Raw genomic sequence first — 21,661 nt, forward strand, 5'->3', positions numbered from 1 at the left:
AAGTGGGCACTTTGGTGCGGTTGAATGTGGAAGAAACTACTGGAAGCTGCAATGTTCACTGCTTTGTTAAATTCTATAGCAGATTTCTCAATGCAATTGATTAAAGCCCTCAACAGAATGGAAGAGGTCAATGAAATCAATTTACTGCCTATGAACCTGCTATGTATTAACTGTGAGGAGCATAGATTTTAAATATTCTATTCCTTTAATTTACCAATAACACGAATACATCCAATGACATTGATCAGAGTTGCACACAAAAAATCACACAAACAACCTTCCCAATTTAATTAATATTCCTAATGTCTCTCGCCCAATTCAAACCAAACCACTCAATCAGAGTGGATGCTTTGACTTTAAAACTCAACTGACCAGTTTCAAAATCAATGGAATGACGATAAATAAACCCCGAAAAAAAACAAGCACAAACTTCACAAACAAAAAACCAACCTTCTCCGATGCGACGCAATCCGGAGCGCATTTTCATGCAAATTCCACGATCGATCATCATCATTCGCCGCTGTCTGCACTAGTAGTAGTCAACTTCTGGTTGACGCGTTCGGTTACTGCAACGCGTAAAATAGTACCAGCTTGGTCCACATTCGTAATCGGAGCGGGGGTTGCCGGCTTTATGCAAATTCCACGATCGCGATCACAACATGACAACGACCTAGACCACCGAAACGATCGAACGGCAGAGCTATGTGGGGACCGGTTGCGCGAAGCGATACGGTGCAACTGCCATTGATTAACCAGTTGGGGAGGCAAACAGTATGGAGACAAATGCATTTTCCTACCAGTCAGTGGGTCAGTGAAGTAGGAAGAGAAAATAGAAACAGCTGTCAGGAAATTCGATCGGTTTGAAGCATTTTTTTGTATGTCGTGTAAAGGCATGTGTAAATAACACTTTAATAAGATTGAAATTAGAATAGGTATTCACAGATAATATTTTATTACAAATTTACCTGATCATATCAAAATTTAACACTTTATTCCCCAATGAGCATCTACGTGATCATTTAAATGGAGAACTTGTACAATTATAATGTTTACCTATTCTCTTAATAATAATTCTTTTAGATCATATCAAACACTACTCAACGTATACACCGTATCAAGATACAGTGAATGCCCCACGCCACCGCACCATTTCATCAGTTGGCGTACGTTGCTCCCGGCATGTCATACTTTACGCGGGGGAAACCGTCCACCCATGAAAATGGTTTATAGCATATGCGTTTCATGCGGCCCAAAAAAAAGTAAGTCAAAATCAACCAGATCACCTCACACGATACGGAGACACCGTAAAAGGGCCGCATGACACACAAACCTTACCGAACGGTTCCGGACAGTATGGTAACCACCTCCACATGACACACTGTTATTTTAGCCTTAATGCAGGTTTGCGACAGTTTCCAGCACGCGGGAAGGTGTACACCATTTTTCGCGTACACAAATTTTGCGCTTTACGCATATTGCTCAACTGGGGGTGCATTGCTTGCTCAAGTACAATCTGATGGTGGTATTAAGATATATGCCACTGCCAAAGTGCATGCACATTCGTGTGCGGTGTTTCTGAGGGCTCACGATATTCTTGTCAAGTGACCATGAAGATCGTGAAGCGTACTGACTTTGTTTTTTGGTTCTTTGGTTCTGATATGGCAGATAGTGGAGCACATGTTTTCGCTTACGTAACAAGCTTAAGATATTGTATTTGTCCTAAACGTGGTTGACAACTTTATTCATATTTGATTCAATTTTGGCATCATTAAATACTACATGTTATGATTTAAAACTATCCTAACTCTCATAATTAGCAATAAATAATACATAGATACTGAACAAAAACACGCGAGCACAGTAAGTTAGTAACATGATGTCAGTCAAAACTATCATATTGAGTGTGGAATTTAAGAGCCACCGCAGTTTGGGGTTTGTTTTCACTATAAGCTCGTCTAATTAGTTGGGTTCTGAGAGGACATTCAAATTGCTATTAGCTCGGACGCGTCAATCTCACCTACAAGTAACTTAGATATAAAATACAGCTGTGCAACGTCACGTCTTTTTTCAAGCGCCTCTAATCCTAACAATGAACAACGAGTTTTACAAGAAGGTCGAGGTTTTGCATTAAGACATGAAGTAAAACGTAGGACAAAACGTGTGAACTTTCTCTATATTGACTCTAATTTATTAGACCCCAAACTCGAAGAAGACACCACACCACAGAACAGGACTCAAGCAATGGACAAACAATTCACTTATACAACGCTAAGAAGCAGTTTGGAGCGGAGAATTCCCTCGATTGCCTGCGAATAAAACGAAACATTTGTGTATTGCTTAACTAAGATGTCCGATTAGTGTTGATGGAAATTTAGTTTGTTATCTAGGGTGACTTATAAGTCATGTTTTAATAATTTGTTTATGATTATGGCTATAATTATGGTGTTCGTAGAACGAAGTTAGACACTAAAACACGTCGTTTGAAGCTATACCACTGCTTGCGTCCACCCCAATTGGGGATGTGAGAGAAGAGATAAGAGATAACACAAACAACAAACCCTTCATTTCTCATCATAACGGATTTTTGAAGCCTTGTTCTTGAACATGCATCCACATCAATAAACACTTTTGGATTACTATCGACAGTACTGCAGGATATTTTGATCCTAAAAGACTATGAACAACACTGAGCGCAGCAGAATTTTGTTCAATACATTCGATTCATTGGAGCTTGGCTATGTATTTATGAAAGAGCATTGGAAAACAACACCATCCATCAGGATCAGAGAGTGCTATCACGTCTTTGGACTGGCCACACCCAGCTTACTCACAGTTTTTTATAGCAAAAAGCCAGCCAACCACTATGCAGTTTCGGTGGCATTGACATCACCATCCGCGACATCTTAACCGAATCCCATGGATACACCGATAGATTGACAAAAAAATGTACAAAAACGCCGAATAATAATTGAGAATGTGTCAATAATGAAACACATAACAAGTATAGAAAGTTATTGGTTGAAATTCATACACTAAAGAAGCACAAAACGTAACTTTCTACCTTCTGATAGACAAAAACATTTTGAAGAAAGAAACGTAGCAATGTAACATACACCCCAAAACTATGATACCAAACTGACGTATCGTGTGTTTCATGATTAATCCGCAAGAAACCGCTGTCCCATGCCGTGCTTTTCGTATCCGTATCTATCATTCCATACTGTCCTGCTTACCTTTTAACCTACTTTTTTCCACGACCTCCCTTGCTTCATGATTTTCCAATCACAATCACGCTCAGCCAAGTTTGTTTACTTTTTCCATTTACTTTGAGCTGATCCGTGTTCATCCTTTCCTCAAATGTCATGGTGGTTCCCATTTTCTCGCTATCCCGTTCACCATTACCTACTGGGAAGCTATCATGGAATATTGAATAAACTTTTACCAATGACTTCTTTCTAACCTTCAACTTGCGAGGGGTTGAGGTTGTCTTTTAGGGACATTTCCATATTATTCCCTTCGAAAAAAGGAGTTTCTTCATGGGGAGCGTTACGAATTTGAGGAATTGCGTGCACACAGCTCCATTGCAACATTCCGTATCGTGATGAATATATGGTGAAATCGTTAAAACATCCTACGATTGACCTAATATCATGCGAAGAGGGAAACAAACGATTCAGTCAACAACATTCCGCGTTGGTGTCAAAAAGTAAATGGATCCAGGGCGTTCTACACCACACAATCCCAAATTCCTTCCTTCTTGCGTTAGTTCTTTGCGCGATAATGTTGCGCCGGTACAACCGCACGTGGAGCGCGAACGCAACTCCCAGCACAAGGCCGGGGCACTAGGTAATAATTTAAATTCCACCATATGCTCCCCTCACGGGGATATGTTTGGGTGACTAATTTGGTGCAATATTACCGGCGGTGCGGTTTTTGTGTTTGGCGGGAACCGTTCTTTCTTCCGTTTTCTGGTAAGCAATGCTCGTAGTAACGCAGCTTACGCGAGTGTTTTGCGCGCTAAGTCGGTACAATAAATGTCAAATTGGTTTAGCTCGATGGAGCTAAGGGGTAGTAACGTGCGTGCTGGTGGGCAATAATCGATCGCTTGAGAGTGTCTTTTTTACGATCGTACTGTTTAGATAAGCAGCTCGGTACATGAGATGAGGTTGATTGGACGGGAACATGGAACGTAAACGAGTCGTACAAGAAGAATGAGGGAGATATGTTATGGAGCGGATTTTGCAGCTGGTTGGATTGAAGCCTAGACCATATGGATGTAGTTCTAGAAATTTAGGCATTAAAATTTAATATTTTTGGGAAATTATAGAATGTTATAGGTACTTTTAAACTACCTACAATATATAAACATTATATAGAGACACAGCTCTGACAACTGTTGTGGTATGAAGGTCACTCTAATCAATAAACTCGATCGAAGTTAAAGTTGTCGGCATGTTTACTGTAAAATTTAACGTCACTCTGGCGCTCAAACGACACGTCGCCCTGGTGGTGATTGACCGTGACCACCGCACCCGAACGTGTCGACAATGCGTCAATTACATGGTACCCGCAGCACCTCTTTGATTCCGGCAGGCTAATGGTCACCGGGCCATTAGCAAGAGGTGCGTTCACAGACCGGACGCACTCACCACCACCGAACGCAGAACCAGACGGACCCAGACGGTGGTCGGCACCGACCGGTGGTACTGTTGTGGTAGTATTGTGCTGTAACCGCTGTAACACAGTCTGGATAAAGACGATTAATCACAATGCGTTGCAAACGCTCGCTTTACACGGTTGCATTATATTGGCCGTGTTGATTGTTATTTATTGGTTTTCGATTGTACTCCGAAACCTCGGCAATGTAGAGTACGCATCGTTCCCCGTCTTAGGCAGCTCACGTTCACGAACGATTAGAGACACGTTCCGGAAAAAGTGGGAATGACGCGACAAGAGCTTTGAACTGTTTGCTGCCAGAAAATCACGATCGAAGGGCATAAGGTATAAGGGCGCAGCATCGCTTCGATAGTGTCGTAGGAAACAAAAATTTAAGATATTTCCCCGCCAGTTGTGGGAAGGAGGAAAAGCGTATCTAAGTCTTGAAGTAACACAGCAAACGCGTTATCACGTGCTGTAACGTTCAAAGTTTGAACCAATTAGAACGCCTACTCTTTTATAGGGAGTGTGGCCCCAAGAATCGACAGTTCGCATTCGATCCCAGGTGCAGTTAAAGCATGCAACAGTTAAGCTTTAGGGCGGATATTTCTGGCTACTAAAAATTAATTCCCTTTTTAACACCGCCCAGGAAAGGGTGGTGTGTTGTAATGGGAATGATATTTACGGGCCTTCTCGGGCTAGTAGATAGCTGTTGGCGTCACCTTTCGATATTGATCCAGTAACCTTGATCGTTCAGTTGGCGCGTGCTAAATGGCGCGTACTTCATTTAACTTTAATGGAAAATGGATTATAATATTTTTATGCGAATATTTCGTGCACCTACCAGAGTGGGTGGCATTTTATAAACGTTTTTCAATTTCAATTATGCACTATTATGTCACAAAATATTCCAGTAAAGGCCATCAGTTTTAACTGGTGTTTTAGAGTATAAGCATAATGTTAGTCATAATGAAAACTCTGAAGATGGGTCTCCAAAAATGTAGACATAGATCATACAAAATAAAATAAAAATACAAACAGAGCAACATTCTATTTGTTATTATGTTTACTGGATTTTTTAAATGTTTTGCATAACGTTGTAATGAAAGAATAACACCAGAAAATCGGTTGGACATCGTTTTGGCTTTGTTCGTAATGCTTTTTTTGCATTCCATCGATTGGAAATAACTTCAATGTACATGCATGAATTTGTTCATTCATTTATATACTTTTATATACAGAATTATTAATTTAGTAAATAAAAAAATGAATGTTCCGTTTGACTTATTGGTTTTATCTGCTCATTGATGAGTGTATTCATTTATATTATTAATTATTATTGTATTTTGACTTTTTAAGTATTTTACTCACCATGATATCAAAGCTTGTGTATTTTTAAGCATCTTTTTCATACCAGCCAAATTTCTTTTTTTTATAAAATTGCCTTTATTCGTGTGTAAAGAATATGCTCTATGTCAGACTCTCTCTATGACTCATATTTACAAAATAACCTATACTTTTACATAGTGCACACTTAAGGACGATTAAATCTATCTCATCATCGTTATTATCAGCGATGTGGAAAATGTAATTAGCAAACAATCTAAGAACGATATACGCATTCCCGGACTAGCTCCTGCTAGTTCTGGAAATTGCAGACCATTAAAGAGATTGGGGCCTCCTGGAGCTATTGAAACTATTTCTTGCTGCACCAATGCCCAAGCCGTCGCTACTCTTATACAGTAAGCAAATTTGTGTTCTAGACATTCCATTTGAGGACAAAACGAAAACTGATTGGAAGTCCTTCTTCCCATCCGGGACAAGAGCTCTCCATGTGAGACTTTCCCATGTACTAGTATGTACAGAGTAGCCCTTTATTGTGATGATAATGAAATACTGATAATATTTTTCCAGATTCCGGTCCAGCAGATTTGTGGATATGGTTGTGCTACTTTGACATCTGGTAACCTGTCCACAAGCATGCGACGAAGTGTACGTGAAGTGGGGTTGTTACATATTTAGGTGATAAATACGCCAGTTGTCTTACCACGATTCTGAGGCAGGGATATATGGTTGGTGACCAGATCCGGAGGATTATCAGCTTGGACGATATGAGGCTCGCTGTACTTAAGGGAGCTACGCTCTGCTCGATATCGATTCGCCAAGAGGGCGTATGTTGTTATTCCTGGTATATGCGGGTTCAGTCCACCTCGATTCCGTGGTAAAGTCAATTGCTGCAGTGGAATATTATTTTATAACATTTTATTATTTTTAACTTTTTTGTAAACGTTCAAATGTTCCTTCATTCCATGCCAAGCCTCTTTGGGATACACCTTTTCCGATCACTGACCTAGCACTACAACCGTGAACGCTTCTGCTGGAGAGTGGTTTTCCATATTTATTTCTTTATTACATTCGAATGTCAAGTGGTACGTACGAATGATTCTAAATGTGTGTCGTACGAGCCTTTCACATATAGTCGTATAGTTTATGACGCTTTCATATGTGGCAGGCGCTTTTTTATTGTATAGGCCAGCTGAACGATAAAATATAGAAGACAATTGATAATGGAAAGGATTTACAAGTGGAGCCATTAATAACATGCTCATTTTTCCCTTACTGTACAAAGTAGTTCAATAAGTATAGGAGTATAAAAATTTTCGATTAATAAACAAGACCGTTCTATATTATCCAGAGGTAACATATTTCTCATTTGCTCATTAATCTATCCAAAAAATCCAAAACTATGAAGTGAAAAACAAAAGCTTCCTATGCTACTAACTTCTCAAGAACTATCGTTTTGTACTGAAAGCTATTTTTAAATACAAATTTCCAATAGATTCTATGAATGTTTTTTTGTTAATGTACATCCGCATCACATGTATCCCAATTCTATTCCATCATCACAAAATGTCACCTAATCGCCTTCACCGGTTCGTTGAAAACTGAAACTACAAACAGTTTGCAAGTTCCCATAAAAGGTGCGCTTTTCCATGAACCGTTGGAACCACTGGGCAATGTAAAACCACAAAAAAAAAACACAATAAAACATGAAATCGATGCGCACTAAATGGCTGTGGATTTCCCGGACAGTCTCTTCACGATAGCGACACATAAATTCTGTGCCATTTTTTTTTTATTCATCATAAAAGCTTCTTCAGTCAACTCAAACGCGGGCGGCGCTCAAGTTCGTCCTAAAAGTTTTGCCATCCAAATCCCTTATCCTTTCCCCTCGTTCGCGGGTTTTATGCTAGCCCTGCACGCAACTATGATTAATCATTGGCAGAGGTGCTTGCCGAGGAAATGGTCCCAAATGGAACGGTTAACCGACCGACGGGGAGCACCCGTCGATCGTCGCATTTGCAGTGGGCATGGGACTGTAGGAATGTTGCTGCTTTGCTTGCGGATGCTAACAAGCGTTTATAACGAATAGACCCAAGCATGGAACGATCGATCGGACGATGAATGCTGCTCATGTATTTGTCTGTTGCTAAGGACGTTGTTGATTTGGGCAAGGCGTGCGAAAGGACGACAGTGGGATAAGGATTCCCATACGCTTTGTACCAAGCCGGTTACCTATAAAAGGCTGACATGTCTTGTCCGCGGGTTCTTCAGTTCCGGTAGCTCGCGAAGTTTAGCTCGACAGGCTCGGCTTCCCATTTGCCGAGGAGGTGAAAGTGGAAATTTTAGTTTAAGTTCAATTGGTGTTGTGTGATAGTGAATGTTTGAAAGACTCTGTAATAAAGACTGTCTAATAGTACCAACGCCACACAACGTCGCACAATGAAAACTGGATACGGATTAAATACGGCAGATTCACTCGGATACTTAGGCTATAGTTCGAAGCCGTACTCGTCACTCGGCTATCTCGGCAGCAAAGGATACAGCTCGACCGCAACCGGAGTACGCTCAAAAAGTGCATTCGACAAAGACGTGATAACGCCCAAAGTGAAGAAACCGAAGCTAAGGCAAGGAAAAAGCTAATTTGCGGCAAAATATTAAGTTGGTTTCATAGAATAGTGAACAACTGGACAGTGAAATTTGTGTTTCATACGTTTAACAGAGATGTGGTGTATTAACAATATGTTTATCAAATTAGCACATGTGAAATGCATTTGCAGTGAATCCTGAATGAAAAAGTCATGATCCTACGTTAGAGAATTATAACTAAGATCTAAAGCACAGTTTTGTAAAAACCATACTGTTTCGTTAAAATCCTTTATATCAAAAGCTGTTTGAATTAAAACAGTTTGTGATTAAGGATAAACAATATTACAATTTTGTAAATGTTGCATCGCTCCTCTTTAACTCCGAGTTATTTTTTGTTAAAAACCTTTAAAACACTTTATAAAAATATAGTTTTCGATGCTAATTAGGAACAAATATTACATTTTTAGAAATTTTGTATCACTACCTCTTTTAATCCAAGTTCATCAAATTTCTCAATTCTTTCTTTAATTCATCATCAGGCTGGTTCTGTAGCCGTTAAATACAAGTCATACTAACATGTCCAACTGAGATATCAACCAATTCACCGGACTTACTTGTCTTGACGTGGTCTTAGTAAAAAACATACATAGAGGGCTATTGTTGCACCGTAAAGCAAGAAGAAAAATGAGGAGTGGTTCTTTAAAGTAACATCTTTGTTAAAGTCTTTTTCGTTTGTCAACCGATGTTCGTTTCGTTTGTCAACCAATGTATTCACAGTTGTCCCTTTGTAGTTTGATTTTATGCGTAAAATACGGAAAAGTCACCCATTAGTTCTCTAAACGATTTATTTAAATCCTACAGTTTGATAAAATTTCATAATGGACATTCATAATTCAATTTTAATATATGGGCTGTGCTTTGAGTTACACCTTACATTACAAAATACCAATGTTACAACAAAAAAATATTTCCAAATTTCAAATCGTTTCAAATAATTTTGCTTCAGTCATACTACCCTAAAAATGTCTTCCATTCAAATGGTGCAAACATAAAAAACAGTGTGCAAATTCTTGAACATGCAACAACTTTCCCTGTCCCATTGAAAGCGATAGCGCATTTCGACGAGGAGGATCGCATGCTACCCAGTAATGACACCGTGCGCAAGCGCGTGTACATATGCGTTGTTAGGGGCAACCTGCGCCATGGCGATCGTTGTTTACGCTAGCCAAACAGACGCATACGATTTCCTGCGAAGCAAAATGACACCTTCATTCTGTTGCGTAGTACGGACTGTAATGTGTAAATTGTGATTTTTGATGGCAATTTAGTTACAAAAATGAATGTAGTGTAGTGTGTATTACAGTATTAACCCGATAATCATGGATACAGAGTAATAAAGTTCATTTTGATAGTGAAACATTTCGATTTCTACACGCTTCATTTACTTTATGGAAACTGGTAAACCTGCCACAGACCGTGTCGATTACAAATATGCATCATTTTTCCTCCCCAAAACAGAAAAACATCAACCGAAAAGGTTGAGACACCGCTGTACAAGAAGAAAACCTTCGATTTCACGGATTATGCCTATCGTGAGGCTGTTAACCGCTTGAAGTTCCTGCTGACGGAAGCGTACGAGCCGACAAAGGCACCCACAACCTTCTACTATCGCAGCGTCGACGATGGCAAATCAGAAGTGTCCGACAGTCAGTCCGTCATTGAGCGGCCGTCCATAACGGAGGTGTCCAAATACTTTCCGTCCACCGCTGTATCACGCTACGGGGGCGGTCCGGTGAGTCGAAGGTACAGCTTTCTCAACAAGGACCTATCGGTTGGGCAAGTTGGAGCGCTGAAGCCAGCACTGTCTAACTCTAGCTTACATCCAGCTCCATCGGGTAAGATTCAATGTAAAATACCAGTGCAATTGAGTATAGTGCATCCCATTCTTATCGTTTGCTACAGTACTTGCAGCGCAGAGCCTTGAGGTGGCACAACCACCGCCTGAGCTGTTGGGATTTATTGAAAAGCAAGAAAGCTACATCGAACAACTGGAACGTGAATCTCAGTACTGTCGGGTTGGTGCTCACAATATCTAGTAAAACATAAAACCATTTCACTAAAACAGATTACACATTTGTAGGAAGAGCTTTCAACTTTGTTGAAGAAAGTGAAGGAAGTCGTATCGGAGAATGAAGCGCTCAATGATCGATCCCGTTCAAAGGCTTTGTATCAGCTCGACTCATCCGAAAGCGAGGATGTCGACTATGCGGAGCGTGGCAAAGGCAAAGGGCACCTTTCCGGGCCAAGCATTGTGTTTGAGTCACGCATCAGCGAGCTCGAAGCGCAGCTGGCCCAGTCACAGATCGATCTGAAGAAGCTGTTCAACGAGAATGAGGAGAATAAGCGCAAACTGTTGCACGGGGCGAGTGATGTGGGTAATGCTGATGCCTATCGGAAGCAGGTGGAAAATCTACAGCGGTAAGTAAACTGATTTTGGTTAACAAATTGATTAAAATGATGACTTACAACATTTGTGTCTGTGACTTTTTCCAGTGACAAACAAAACCTAGAAGAAACGGTTCGTAAGCTACAGCTGTCGATCGATCAGCTAAAGGACTCGGAGGCGTGCAATTTCAGCAAATCACAACGAAGTCGTGATATGATTGAGCAGGTTGCCTTCGAACGTAATCAAGCAGAAATTGAAATTCGTCGTTTAAAGGTGTGATGAAAATTTAAAATTAAAAAAGGGCAAGTTACTGAGTATGTTTTCACTTTCTTACAGGATGAACTGGAGCGTCAGCATGAGCGAGTGCGTGAGGTACAGCACGAGATGGCCAAACGCATCGCAGACGAGCGGGCCAGTGCCGAACGGCGGTATACCTACCACGTGGATCAGCTGGGCGGAGACCTTAGCAGCCAGTGGGAACATGCCACCAAGTTGCAGCTAGAGGTGGAACGTATGAAGCGCATAGAGTCGGACTATAAGCGTGAGCTTAATCAAAAGAGCTCACAAATAGACGAGCTAAAGATGGAGCTGAAGAACAAGTCGGCCATCTTTATGTCTGATCTCAACCAGGCCAGCGCAGAAAAGCAGTCGCTCGAGCAGGAAATTACTTCTTTGAGGTATGTTATTTAGCGGTTTTTTTTATTTTTCTATTTAAAAAAGCAGCTTTAATCCCATTTGCATGGCAGACTTCAATTGGAGCGTGCCGAACGTCAATCAAAGGTGGAAGTGTCTCGTTTGAATGCCGAAATAACGTCCCTCCGCCAACGGCTCGATCGTGCCGATGCTGACCTGTTGCACTCCAAGCGAGAAAATCTTAAGCTGGCCGATGATGTCGCTTCGCTAGAGAAAGAGGTATGGTAGCGAATCACGCTCTTCGGAACAGTTCAGATGCATTATTCTAAATAAATAATCAACAATGCTTATCTTCCACTACAGCTAACGCTTGGTGAGCTTAACCGCGAAACTCGACCCTCCAAGGAGCTGGCAAAAATCATATCCGACATGGAGGCGAAACACAGTAAGTAACCACTGTTCACACTCTATCCGTCTAATGTTCAATTGTGTTCATGTTCATGATTCAAATTGTACGAAACACGCTATGGGTAAGCTATTGAAAGCCTAAATTTTACCCAGAGTCTCACACAAGCCACTTCAGTTAACACATCAGTGCTGCAAAACATCGGTTATTGTTCCCATCGCAATATGCATCTTATTGTTTTTTGTTTGTATCATTTGCAATCAATATATACACCTGCACAGGCTGGTTTGTTGTCTGTTGGTGTTAGCTATTCTAGTGCCAGTTATTCATTGTTAGTAAAAAATTATGTTCTTATTTGCGGGTGTACAAGTTTGCTTTTAGCTGCGCTGCTGTGCAGGGTTCACAGTTAAAGCATGGGAGCAAAGGGCAATTTGAGTATGCTGAGAATTGTATTCAATGTTCTTCCTCTTTTTCTTCTTCTGAGACAAAATAGTAATCTGTCTAGGTCTGCCATAAACCACTAACATTCTTGTCTATCTCTGACTTAATGGTATTACAGTCAAAATTGCCTTAGAAACATTATAGTTGAGTTTAGTACTATTTTAGCAGTACCAAGTTGAAAATTGTGATCTTGTATTGTACATTGCATATGCTTATTATTTCATTATTTCATTCAATTATGTTAGGTTAAATGTTCAAAATACAGCGATATTTTTATAATAGAGAATAATATTAGAAATATCTTGCTTTACCGGTGCTATTCTGGCTCAGGCAGTTTTATGCTTTGCAGAATATTCAAAAAAAATCAGAAGCTTAGCGTCATAATATTACATATACAGAAATTTTACAGAGTATATAATTGAGAATTGCTCTATATGAGACATGGGCTATAAATTGACACTTCTTAATATGTGTTATCATTCCATGTGATTATTTCATGAAATCAAAACACATAATAAAAATGAGATAAAATATAAATTCACAAATATTGATTTTTTATAGTTTGGTATAAAAGTTTCACTACCAGAAATGTACCCTCGATTCCTATAAAATATTTTCTTTTGGATTTTTTAAAGAATATGCTTGAGGAATTGTTTCACTTAGTAAAGGTGTTGGTTAATTTTTAAATTCACATCGCTTTTACTTAAAAGTTGAATTGAACATTAAATTCATTAACCTGCTGTATGATACAGTATGTAAAGAAATTTGATAAATTCGTATTCAGCAGGATCGTGTATAGATATCAAATGTTTCGAATAAATTGCTAAATATCATCCAAATTGTTGCTAATTATCCAAATATGCAGTCTGTATAAAACAATATTAATTGATAGTATATTAATGTATGATTTTCATTAACGCATTCAGCCAATTTCCCAAACTCGATCGAAGCGCAAACGAAGAATCGAAGCGATCGCCAAAAATGAAATTAAATGGTGATTTCATTGGATGTTTTTAGAATATATACGCATTACTGAGCAGGGTGCTCATGAAATAAATGAAGTGAAGTTGTATCTAAGCAACTGCAACAATCGTTCCTCTTCGCTCGAGTTTGTAAAAGTGGCTTACAAAATATCAACTTGCATTATTAAAGTATAGTTTGCAATAAATTAAACCTTAGAATGTTTTACTACCAACAGTAATTCAGATGTAAAAGGTGTCCAATGGCCCAATTCCTTGTATGCCCTCAGTGGCTTTGAATAGATTTTCCCATACTCATTTGATTTTCAAGTAAAAATACAAATTATTCGGTACAAGCACGCTGCTTTTGCTTAGTTATAATTTTATAGCAAAATTATTCAATAACCACAGTGTGTGAGTTTTTCAATACGATATCCGCCCCATCTTCACGATGAATGATTCAATGTACTGCCGTAGTGTGATAGGTGCACTTGCAACATTCATTACGTTTGAATCCAAATTTTGAACAGTTTTTAAACGACATGCAAAAACAAAACAATCACGGAATCGTTCTCAATAGTTTATCCATGAGCTATTTTACACTGTGAACCGTTGAAAAAAAACCACTTTGGAAACAGATTGCGAGTACGTCGTACCAGAAAGTGTCTTTTATGAAGAGATCAATCAATTTTCTGTTCATTAAACCATGGTGACTTGTCTAGTTAAGCTTCCTTGCCATAAGCAACTATCACGCAACATGAAGTAAACTTCCGACCGTAACCGCTCAAATCAATGTTCTTCTTTTCGCTCTCTCTCTATTTCCGGTACACACATTGCGCGTCACGCCGTTCCAGCCAACACCGTTTCCGAACTCGAGGGCATGATACAAGATCAAAAACAGCTCATGGAAAAACTAACTGCAGAATGCAAAAGCTTGACGCATAAGTTAGAGGACACCACACAGAAGCATAAGTACTTGAAGAAACAGTCTTGTTAACTGTCCTGTTTTGTTTTGTGTTAACTGTTTCGTGCATTTGCTGCTTGAAAAGATGCATTAATATGAGTTGGTTTGAGTTTTCTGTAAATGGTACATATTGTATACGCAAAATGGTGTTTTCTTCCTACACTGAAAGCACTCTAGTAAGCTTTTATCTTTAGTTTGACATAGGTTTTAAAAAGAGTAAATTAGAAAGGACATTATTTGTTCCGTTTTTTTCACACTGCTTGCTAAAGACTACCCTCTAGTGGTTTGTGTTTTGCACTTCTGTGTGTGTTGGATTTTACTGCACGCGTTGACATCCCTTATACTAACACCGGATCCTCCATTCACCATGGCCCCCCGCGCGTCATCTCCATCATCATCCCATCCATCTCTGCTCGTTCCACACACACACGCCCGCCCCCTTCGCATCTACTTCACAAGGCGCGAGCGAAGGAAGCGAGTCCGTTTCACGGATACTAACTCCATCTACGAACACTGCCAACAACGCTGCCCAACCCGCTACCCATCGCCGGAATCAAGACCGGGAATTGGACACCACCACGAAAGCGTCCCGGATCAGCCATCAGCAATTTGTGGCAACAACCAACAGCACCAACAGCAACGATACTCACCCCTGCTCGCGTCCCTTTGTGACAGTAACCGATGGCAAAGGGAACACGTTGAGCGAAGGGCCAACCATACAGTGCGGCCAACCATTGCACCCTATTAAGATCGGTGTCAACGTACGCATTGGTCAACAAGCTACCGGAAACGATAGCTCCGGAGAAGACCAGCGTGACACGGTGTCTTAAGAGCAGAGCCTCACTAAGAGGACCAGCATTTGTACCACACTCTAACACACTCCTTCAACGCTTCATTTCCTAGCGTTAAATCTAGGGTTGATGGAAGAGATAGTACGTATTTCCCATTTGTTCCCGAGTGTCGTTTGTTGCACTGCATTCTCTTACTTCTTTAATTCACAAGTTTTTTTGTAAATAGCCACTAAATGCTTAGTTAGCCCCATTGTTAGTAAACATCCTTAGTACACCCGTTCATCATCCCTCATGTTTTGTTTGCAATTTTTCGTTTCATCACGCCATTTTCATTTGAATTGTCCGAAACACGGCCTGGCAGAGAGGAGAAGCGTGAGCTACGCCAAACGAATTCCGAACTGATGGAACGGTTGAAGCAGATCTGGCACAACTACAAACAGATCAGTCCCGCATTTCGGAAGTCTAGTGGGGCGAGCTACGGTGAAGATCTGCCAGATGAACCGTTGAACGATGACGATGCTTCCGCATCGAAGTACGAACAGGTACGGTGACGGGGCGGAAAACCCTTCTAACTTTCCTCTTTCTCTCTTTCTCTCTCTCTCTCTCTCTCTCTCTCTCTTTCTCTCCTTCTCTCTTTCTTTCTAAACCTTCTCTTCCTATTGAATGGTTTTGATGTACCCAGGCAGGAGATAGATTATTTGCAGGAAAACTTAGAATATCTCTCAAAGCATATTAATACTACCAATCCCACTAACGCTACTAATACTACTACTAGCAACGACACTAATCCGTACGCTTCGACCAATCCCACAATGGATGACAATCGCTATACCAATGAGCTGCAGGCATCGCTGTACAATCAGGCTGATAACGGCAGTAGTAGTTACGGTGGCGCTGTCGCTGCTGCTGCTGCTGCTGTCGTTTCCACCGTGGCGCCTGATGCAAGCGCAACCGCAGCGTACTCAAGCCCCTCCCCGAACCAATCGATTGTGCGTGATGATGTGAACAGTTACGAAGGTACCGACATGGACGACTCTTGCACAAAAATAAGACATCCGCCTGCCACCCTCACGCGTAGGAAGTCACATACCACGCACACACACACACACGCCTATGGGACCGCCTTCCAGTAGTTCCCATTCTCACCTTACCATGGGAAAACGTGCGTTGTTTGCTTCGCTCGCAAGATCGGTTCTGCAAGATTATTAGCATAATTCTTACGCTTTGGGGCGATTTATTGTTTGTTGAAAATGTTCCTAATCACCACGACCACGGCAACAGAGTGCCGAGTGCGCCCCGTTTGTGGGTCGGTTGCACAAAGCTACCGAAAGTTCTCACGCAAGAGGGCTGCGCATTGCCGTTTGCGTTTCGTGGCACACAAAATTTCCCCTCGAAGCACATGCTGACCTAGCTTTGGGTTTTTGTTTTGGTTCTGCATTGCACAGTACAGGGAAAATCGAGTTCATCGACACTGCAACACAACCCCGGGCTGCATTTTCCCTTCTTTATGCTTGAAAGCACCATCACGAATTTCCACTAATTTGCCGATTCTCTTCCACAGCGGTCAACTCAGGATCACGGCCCGGTAGTACCGCCGCCCGGTACCCTACCGCCAACGGTAGAACCCTGCCAGCGGACACATACGATGATGCATCAACCGCCGGCACAGCTGGACGAGCGTACGGAAACAGTGGCGGCAAATCCTCCCGACCGGAATCACGCACCTCCGATCGGCAGTACGGCGCTTCCCAGCCGAAGCAACCGCCCGAACTGTCACGAAACAATTCCGTCGCCGACTATGTCGATCCTAGGCGCAGCGAGTCCCGGCTGTCGCGCTCCTCCGTCACCAATGAGGACGCGGTGCGATCCGGAACCGTTTCAAAGGAGCCAGAGTATGGACGTGCTGTGGAACCGGAGCGGCTGTCCCGAACCAGCGACACCACTAAGCCGGACAGCACCGGAGCCGGAGGCGGTGGAGCATCGGGCAGCAGTGGCCGACTGTCGCGCGAATCCGTCGCCGACCAGCGAGCCTCGCGCCAATCCATGCAATCGCTGGCCGGATCGCAACAGTACGGGGCAGCGGATGGTGCTGACACCGCCCCATCGCAGCAGTACGCCGCCCAGGGACAGTACGGAGAGTTCGCGTACCCCGCCGGAGGAGAGCAGTATGCGCCGCTGGACGATCAATCTGCAGCCGGATACGATGCTGCGCAACAGCAGTACACCGATCAGCAGCAGTACGAAGGCTATGCAGAGCAGTACGACCAGCAGCAGGCATACGATCAGCAGCAGTACCAGGGCTATCAGCAGCCATATGATGCACAGCAGTACGCCCCTGAGCAAGTTTATGATGAGTCCAGCTACGCCACCGGAACCGGCACCGTACAGCAGCAGCCCGTTGCACCAGCACCTGCAGCCGTCGCACCCGCACCAGCACCTGCCGTCATTTCATCACAATCCCCAACGCAAGTTTCTGCCCCTACAACAGCAGCAGCATCAGCCCCATCCGCACCATCCGTACCGGCACCGGCTAGCGCCACCGGAAGCGGCAAGCAGCAGTCAGGAAAATCTGCAGTCACAGTGGAACAGAAGGAAGGTAACCGAGCTGTGGGGAATACGCGTTCCGGTGCATCCTCACGGGCAGGAGCCAATGGACAGCGATACAAGCAACCGTCCGGTGCAGGACGATAAGGCGCCACCACAACCGTACCGCGTCTGCTGTACAACTAACAATGGTCTGCCCCGGCAGCAGCTGCCGAAAACGTGTGGCTTCCAGCCAATAGAGAGCTATCCGAAGCTAATCAGCATCAGCAGCCCGAGCCTGTTTGGCAGCAGTCCGGACATCAGCCAAACGCCCTCGCCAACGTCGACCGTGCTGAAGAACTACGATGCCGCCAGCCCCAATCCAGTGTGATCCGGTTGCGCAGAAGAAGGGTTTTATGGTTGGTGTGGCTTTTGGTTTGGTTTGGGGGTGTATGCTGTGGGGTTTTCAATTGTTTTACCGTAAGTTTATGTGTTTACCTATTTTGAAGCCTGTGCTCAATGTTGGGCGTTTTTGTAGTGATTGCCATGTTCTGGAAAATGAATAAAAAATTTCATCAAATACCCACTTTATCTTCAATAGTAATCTTAAATTTGATCGAAATGTAAGCTCAGTTACATTTTGAACTACTCCACGCTATCCAGCTGCCTACAGGTTTTTTTATATGGTTTGTTATTGATTGTTATGGATTTTTGGATGTTTCCCACATATTAATGATTTTTTTTTTTATTTGTGGGATTTTTTTTTTGAAATGCTATGTTATCTGAACTGTTAATAATTAGTGGTACTACTCAAATGAGAGATACTAAATTGAGAACTCAGTTTTTAGAATAATAGAAGAACGCTCTACGAAGGGAGCAAGACTTAATGGACGAAAAAGAAGTTGTAATACAAAGCTGACAATAGATTTTCGGAAAAAATATCCCAAACTGAATAAAGATTCCTTCGTATTCGTACTATCAATTGTTTTTACCGGATGAAGTGCGTTAATATTAAATGTTTAAATCATGGACAAACTAATTGCTCCGGGCGGTTCTGCGCTTGGGGTATTGCAAATGACTTTTAGGACCGCTATTGGCTCTATGTGTTGTATGATAAACACATTTTGATGCAGGGTACTGCGCTGATAATAGAGGGTTCGATACGTAATTAGTTTGATTCCCATTAGGACCGACATCGTGTAAGCCGAACGGATTATCCACCTGTTGGTAAAAATAGTTCACGAAAAGGGCCGAACAGGCAAAGAAGGAGTCTTTGGAGCGTACCCAGGACCCCGATCCAACTCCGATTATTATTACTCCGATTCCGACTCTGGCAAAATCGGAATCGCTATCTCAGTCCGGGGGGTTCCGCAGTACAGTCGTACGAGTTTAATAAAATATCCTCATGGCTTCAAGTCTCATCTGGACCGTCCCTCCGTAGCAAGGACTGACTCGGCATTTGGAGTGGAAGTCACCTGGAGACGAAGTCAGTCGGAACCGGAGTCGACTGGAGTTAACCGGAATCGACCGAAATTGACCGGAGTCAACCGGATTCGGATTCGGTCGAAGTCGCTCACGCTCGAGGCAGAGCATTTCATTTCTTTTAATTTTTTTCTTTCATTTTGCACTTGAACGTCGTAGACAGGCATTTGTGTCTAAGAATAACGCTTAGCGAGCCGTCTCCGGCCCCGCCGTTGCCCGATTCTGAGCAAGTCAGACTCCCGTCAACTCCGACTCCGACCAACTCTGTGCGACTCCGGACGATTCCAGATAATGTTGAACGGACATACCTTCCGGAGTCGCTTCCAACAAATCTTCAGTCTAACTTCATGATTCAAAAGAATTGCAAGCAATACTTACATAAGGTTTCCACGTCGGTTTCGAATGTAAACGTTGCTATTCACCACATGCAAGATGTTATACCACATCAATCTGATATTTCATTTCCATCATCATAATTTTTAATTTATTCAGAATAATTTTCAACACGTCTCAAGCTGGATTGAGTTTGCCAGTTCTTTGTGATGTGTTGAAAATCATATGTAAGAACTGAAATTTCATTATAAAGCAAATGCACCATTTGACAGCTGTTGAAAAACATCTTGGATGCGGTAAATAACAATGTTTACATTCGAAAGTGACTTTAATAACCCTATATTTCAGTATGTATCTTGAAAAAGGTAACAACTGCCAAGTTTAACCACCATCAAATTTAACCGTTTTTCTCATATTAAAATTCAAACGTAAAACCTTACAAAAAAGCGTACATGATACATTTGTAAGGTTTCGCAGCCATTGTCAGCAAGCTGTCAAAAAGATTTTTGTTTGTCATCATTTTCGTCCAAAATCTCACCGCGTACCGATCGAGAGGCGTTTAGTTTGTTTTCGCCAGCTTAATTCAGTGAAAAGTATAGCAAAAATGGCTCTAGCAGAACTGTGCGGACTGTCCCAGGGTGGCCTCTTTCATGATGCTTCCATGGGCAACGATATGTTCCACCGGGACATCGCACTGAACACGCAAAATCTACAGAACAACATGTCGCTGGCTGTTCCACCGTTCCAAGATGTAGGGTTAAGCCGTGTGTTTTGGTGACAAACAGTTTTCCGATTCATATGCTATAACACTCTCTTTCGGTGTATTATTCACAGCCCGCCTTAAACCTGGCGAAACTGCAGGCCGCAGGCGAATCGAGCGGCATCAAGATGGACTTCGACCACGGTACCACCACACTGGGCTTCCGGTTCCAGGGTGGTGTCATTCTCGCCGTCGACTCCCGTGCCACCGGTGGCCAGTTCATTGGTTCGCAGACGATGAAGAAGATTGTAGAGATTAACGACTATCTGCTCGGCACGCTGGCTGGCGGTGCGGCCGATTGCGTGTACTGGGACCGCGTGCTCGCCAAGGAGTGTCGCATCTACGAGCTGCGCAACAAGGAGCGAATTTCGGTAGCCGCCGCAAGCAAAATTATGTCCAACATTGTCTACTACTACAAGGGTATGGGATTGAGCATGGGCATGATGCTGGCTGGATACGACAAGCGGGTAAGTAACAGATGCTGATGAAGGGATCACGCACAAGAACGGGTAGCTAATGCTGAATGTTTTGTTTTAAATAGGGACCACAGCTGTACTACATCGACTCGGAAGGCACACGCACTCCTGGCAAGGTGTTTTCCGTCGGTAGCGGTTCGATTTACGCTTACGGTGTGCTCGATTCAGGCTACCACTGGGATCTGACCGATGAGGAGGCGCAAGACTTGGGAAGACGTGCGATCTACCACGCCACACACCGTGATGCGTATTCTGGCGGTATTGTGCGCGTGTACCACATCAAGCCTTCTGGATGGGTCAACATCTCCAACCAGGACTGTATGGATCTGCACTTCCAGTACAAGGAGGAGAAGAATAAGAAATTTGGAGAAACAGCTTAGGAAGTGGTTATACAGAGTTAAATGATGGGCGTATAAGTGGCCGATAAGGGCGAATAAATTGGATTGCTATCAATGCATTTCTTATAAACGTGTTTGCCAGATAATTGTGTCGTTGCAATGGATAGAATCTTAATCATTGGTCGAGGAATACAAGTGTCTTAGCGCAAAAAACTCATGTGTTTCTACCTGATTCCTAACTAGAAGCATTCTAAATTAAACCTTGTTCGAATATTAATGTGAAATTAAGGCCTAGAACATTCCGGGTGCTGGAATTGCCTTAGAAATTATTCCGATATTAGTTGAAATCCTTAACATATTCCATGCCTGGACAATGTTTCCAAGTTTTCAAGTCCATTCTAGTCCAAGAGTTAATACCGATTGTAATGCGACCCAGGAAATACAACTGATTCTGTATGTAGTCTAAATGTATCTCGGGATGTTTTTTTTTTTTATGGGAATCTAATATAGATTCTTAATTGGA

At 42.3% G+C, this 21,661-nt stretch overlaps 2 protein-coding genes across 3 annotated transcripts; both read left to right on the forward strand.

Annotated features, from left to right (window-relative positions):
- Positions 1 to 9,846: 9,846 nt before the first annotated feature.
- Positions 9,847 to 18,324, forward strand: LOC120903776 (actin cytoskeleton-regulatory complex protein pan1). 2 transcript variants are annotated; one of them, XM_040313385.1, is made up of 11 exons: positions 9,847 to 9,976; positions 10,105 to 10,481; positions 10,549 to 10,661; positions 10,727 to 11,064; positions 11,140 to 11,305; positions 11,369 to 11,709; positions 11,779 to 11,944; positions 12,029 to 12,110; positions 14,326 to 14,443; positions 15,588 to 15,768; positions 16,788 to 18,324. In XM_040313385.1, exons 1-11 carry the CDS (start codon positions 9,966 to 9,968, stop codon positions 18,138 to 18,140), a joined length of 3,246 nt encoding a protein of 1,081 aa, XP_040169319.1. In that variant the 5' UTR covers positions 9,847 to 9,965; the 3' UTR covers positions 18,141 to 18,324. The 2 variants fall into 2 exon arrangements, with proteins under 2 accessions (XP_040169319.1, XP_040169320.1); XM_040313386.1 differs by lacking the exon at positions 15,588 to 15,768 and adding an exon at positions 15,909 to 16,243 and having other exon boundaries at positions 16,788 to 18,027.
- Positions 18,325 to 20,075: 1,751 nt separating this feature from the next.
- On the forward strand, positions 20,076 to 21,272 carry LOC120903761 (proteasome subunit beta type-5). Its single transcript, XM_040313367.1, has 3 exons — positions 20,076 to 20,315; positions 20,399 to 20,791; positions 20,866 to 21,272. The coding sequence occupies exons 1-3, from the start codon at positions 20,169 to 20,171 to the stop codon at positions 21,178 to 21,180; spliced, it is 855 nt and encodes a 284-aa protein (XP_040169301.1). The 5' UTR covers positions 20,076 to 20,168; the 3' UTR covers positions 21,181 to 21,272.
- Positions 21,273 to 21,661: the final 389 nt, after the last annotated feature.

The sequence above is a fragment of the Anopheles arabiensis genome, chromosome 3, assembly GCF_016920715.1.
Source record: "Anopheles arabiensis isolate DONGOLA chromosome 3, AaraD3, whole genome shotgun sequence".
In the NCBI taxonomy this organism is placed as follows: Eukaryota; Metazoa; Arthropoda; class Insecta; order Diptera; family Culicidae; genus Anopheles; species Anopheles arabiensis.

Excerpts from the sequence above, each read along its gene's own strand:
- LOC120903776 (XM_040313385.1), top strand. Across the intron at positions 11,306-11,368 it reads TTGAAATTCGTCGTTTAAAG|GATGAACTGGAGCGTCAGCA; the intron begins GTGTGATGAAAA and ends ACTTTCTTACAG. Across the intron at positions 15,769-16,787 it reads CCGCATCGAAGTACGAACAG|CGGTCAACTCAGGATCACGG; the intron begins GTACGGTGACGG and ends TCTCTTCCACAG.
- LOC120903761 (XM_040313367.1), top strand. The coding sequence starts at position 20,169 with ATGGCTCTAGCAGAACTGTGCGGACTGTCCCAGGGTGGCCTCTTTCAT. Across the intron at positions 20,316-20,398 it reads CTGTTCCACCGTTCCAAGAT|CCCGCCTTAAACCTGGCGAA; the intron begins GTAGGGTTAAGC and ends TATTATTCACAG. Across the intron at positions 20,792-20,865 it reads TGGCTGGATACGACAAGCGG|GGACCACAGCTGTACTACAT; the intron begins GTAAGTAACAGA and ends TGTTTTAAATAG.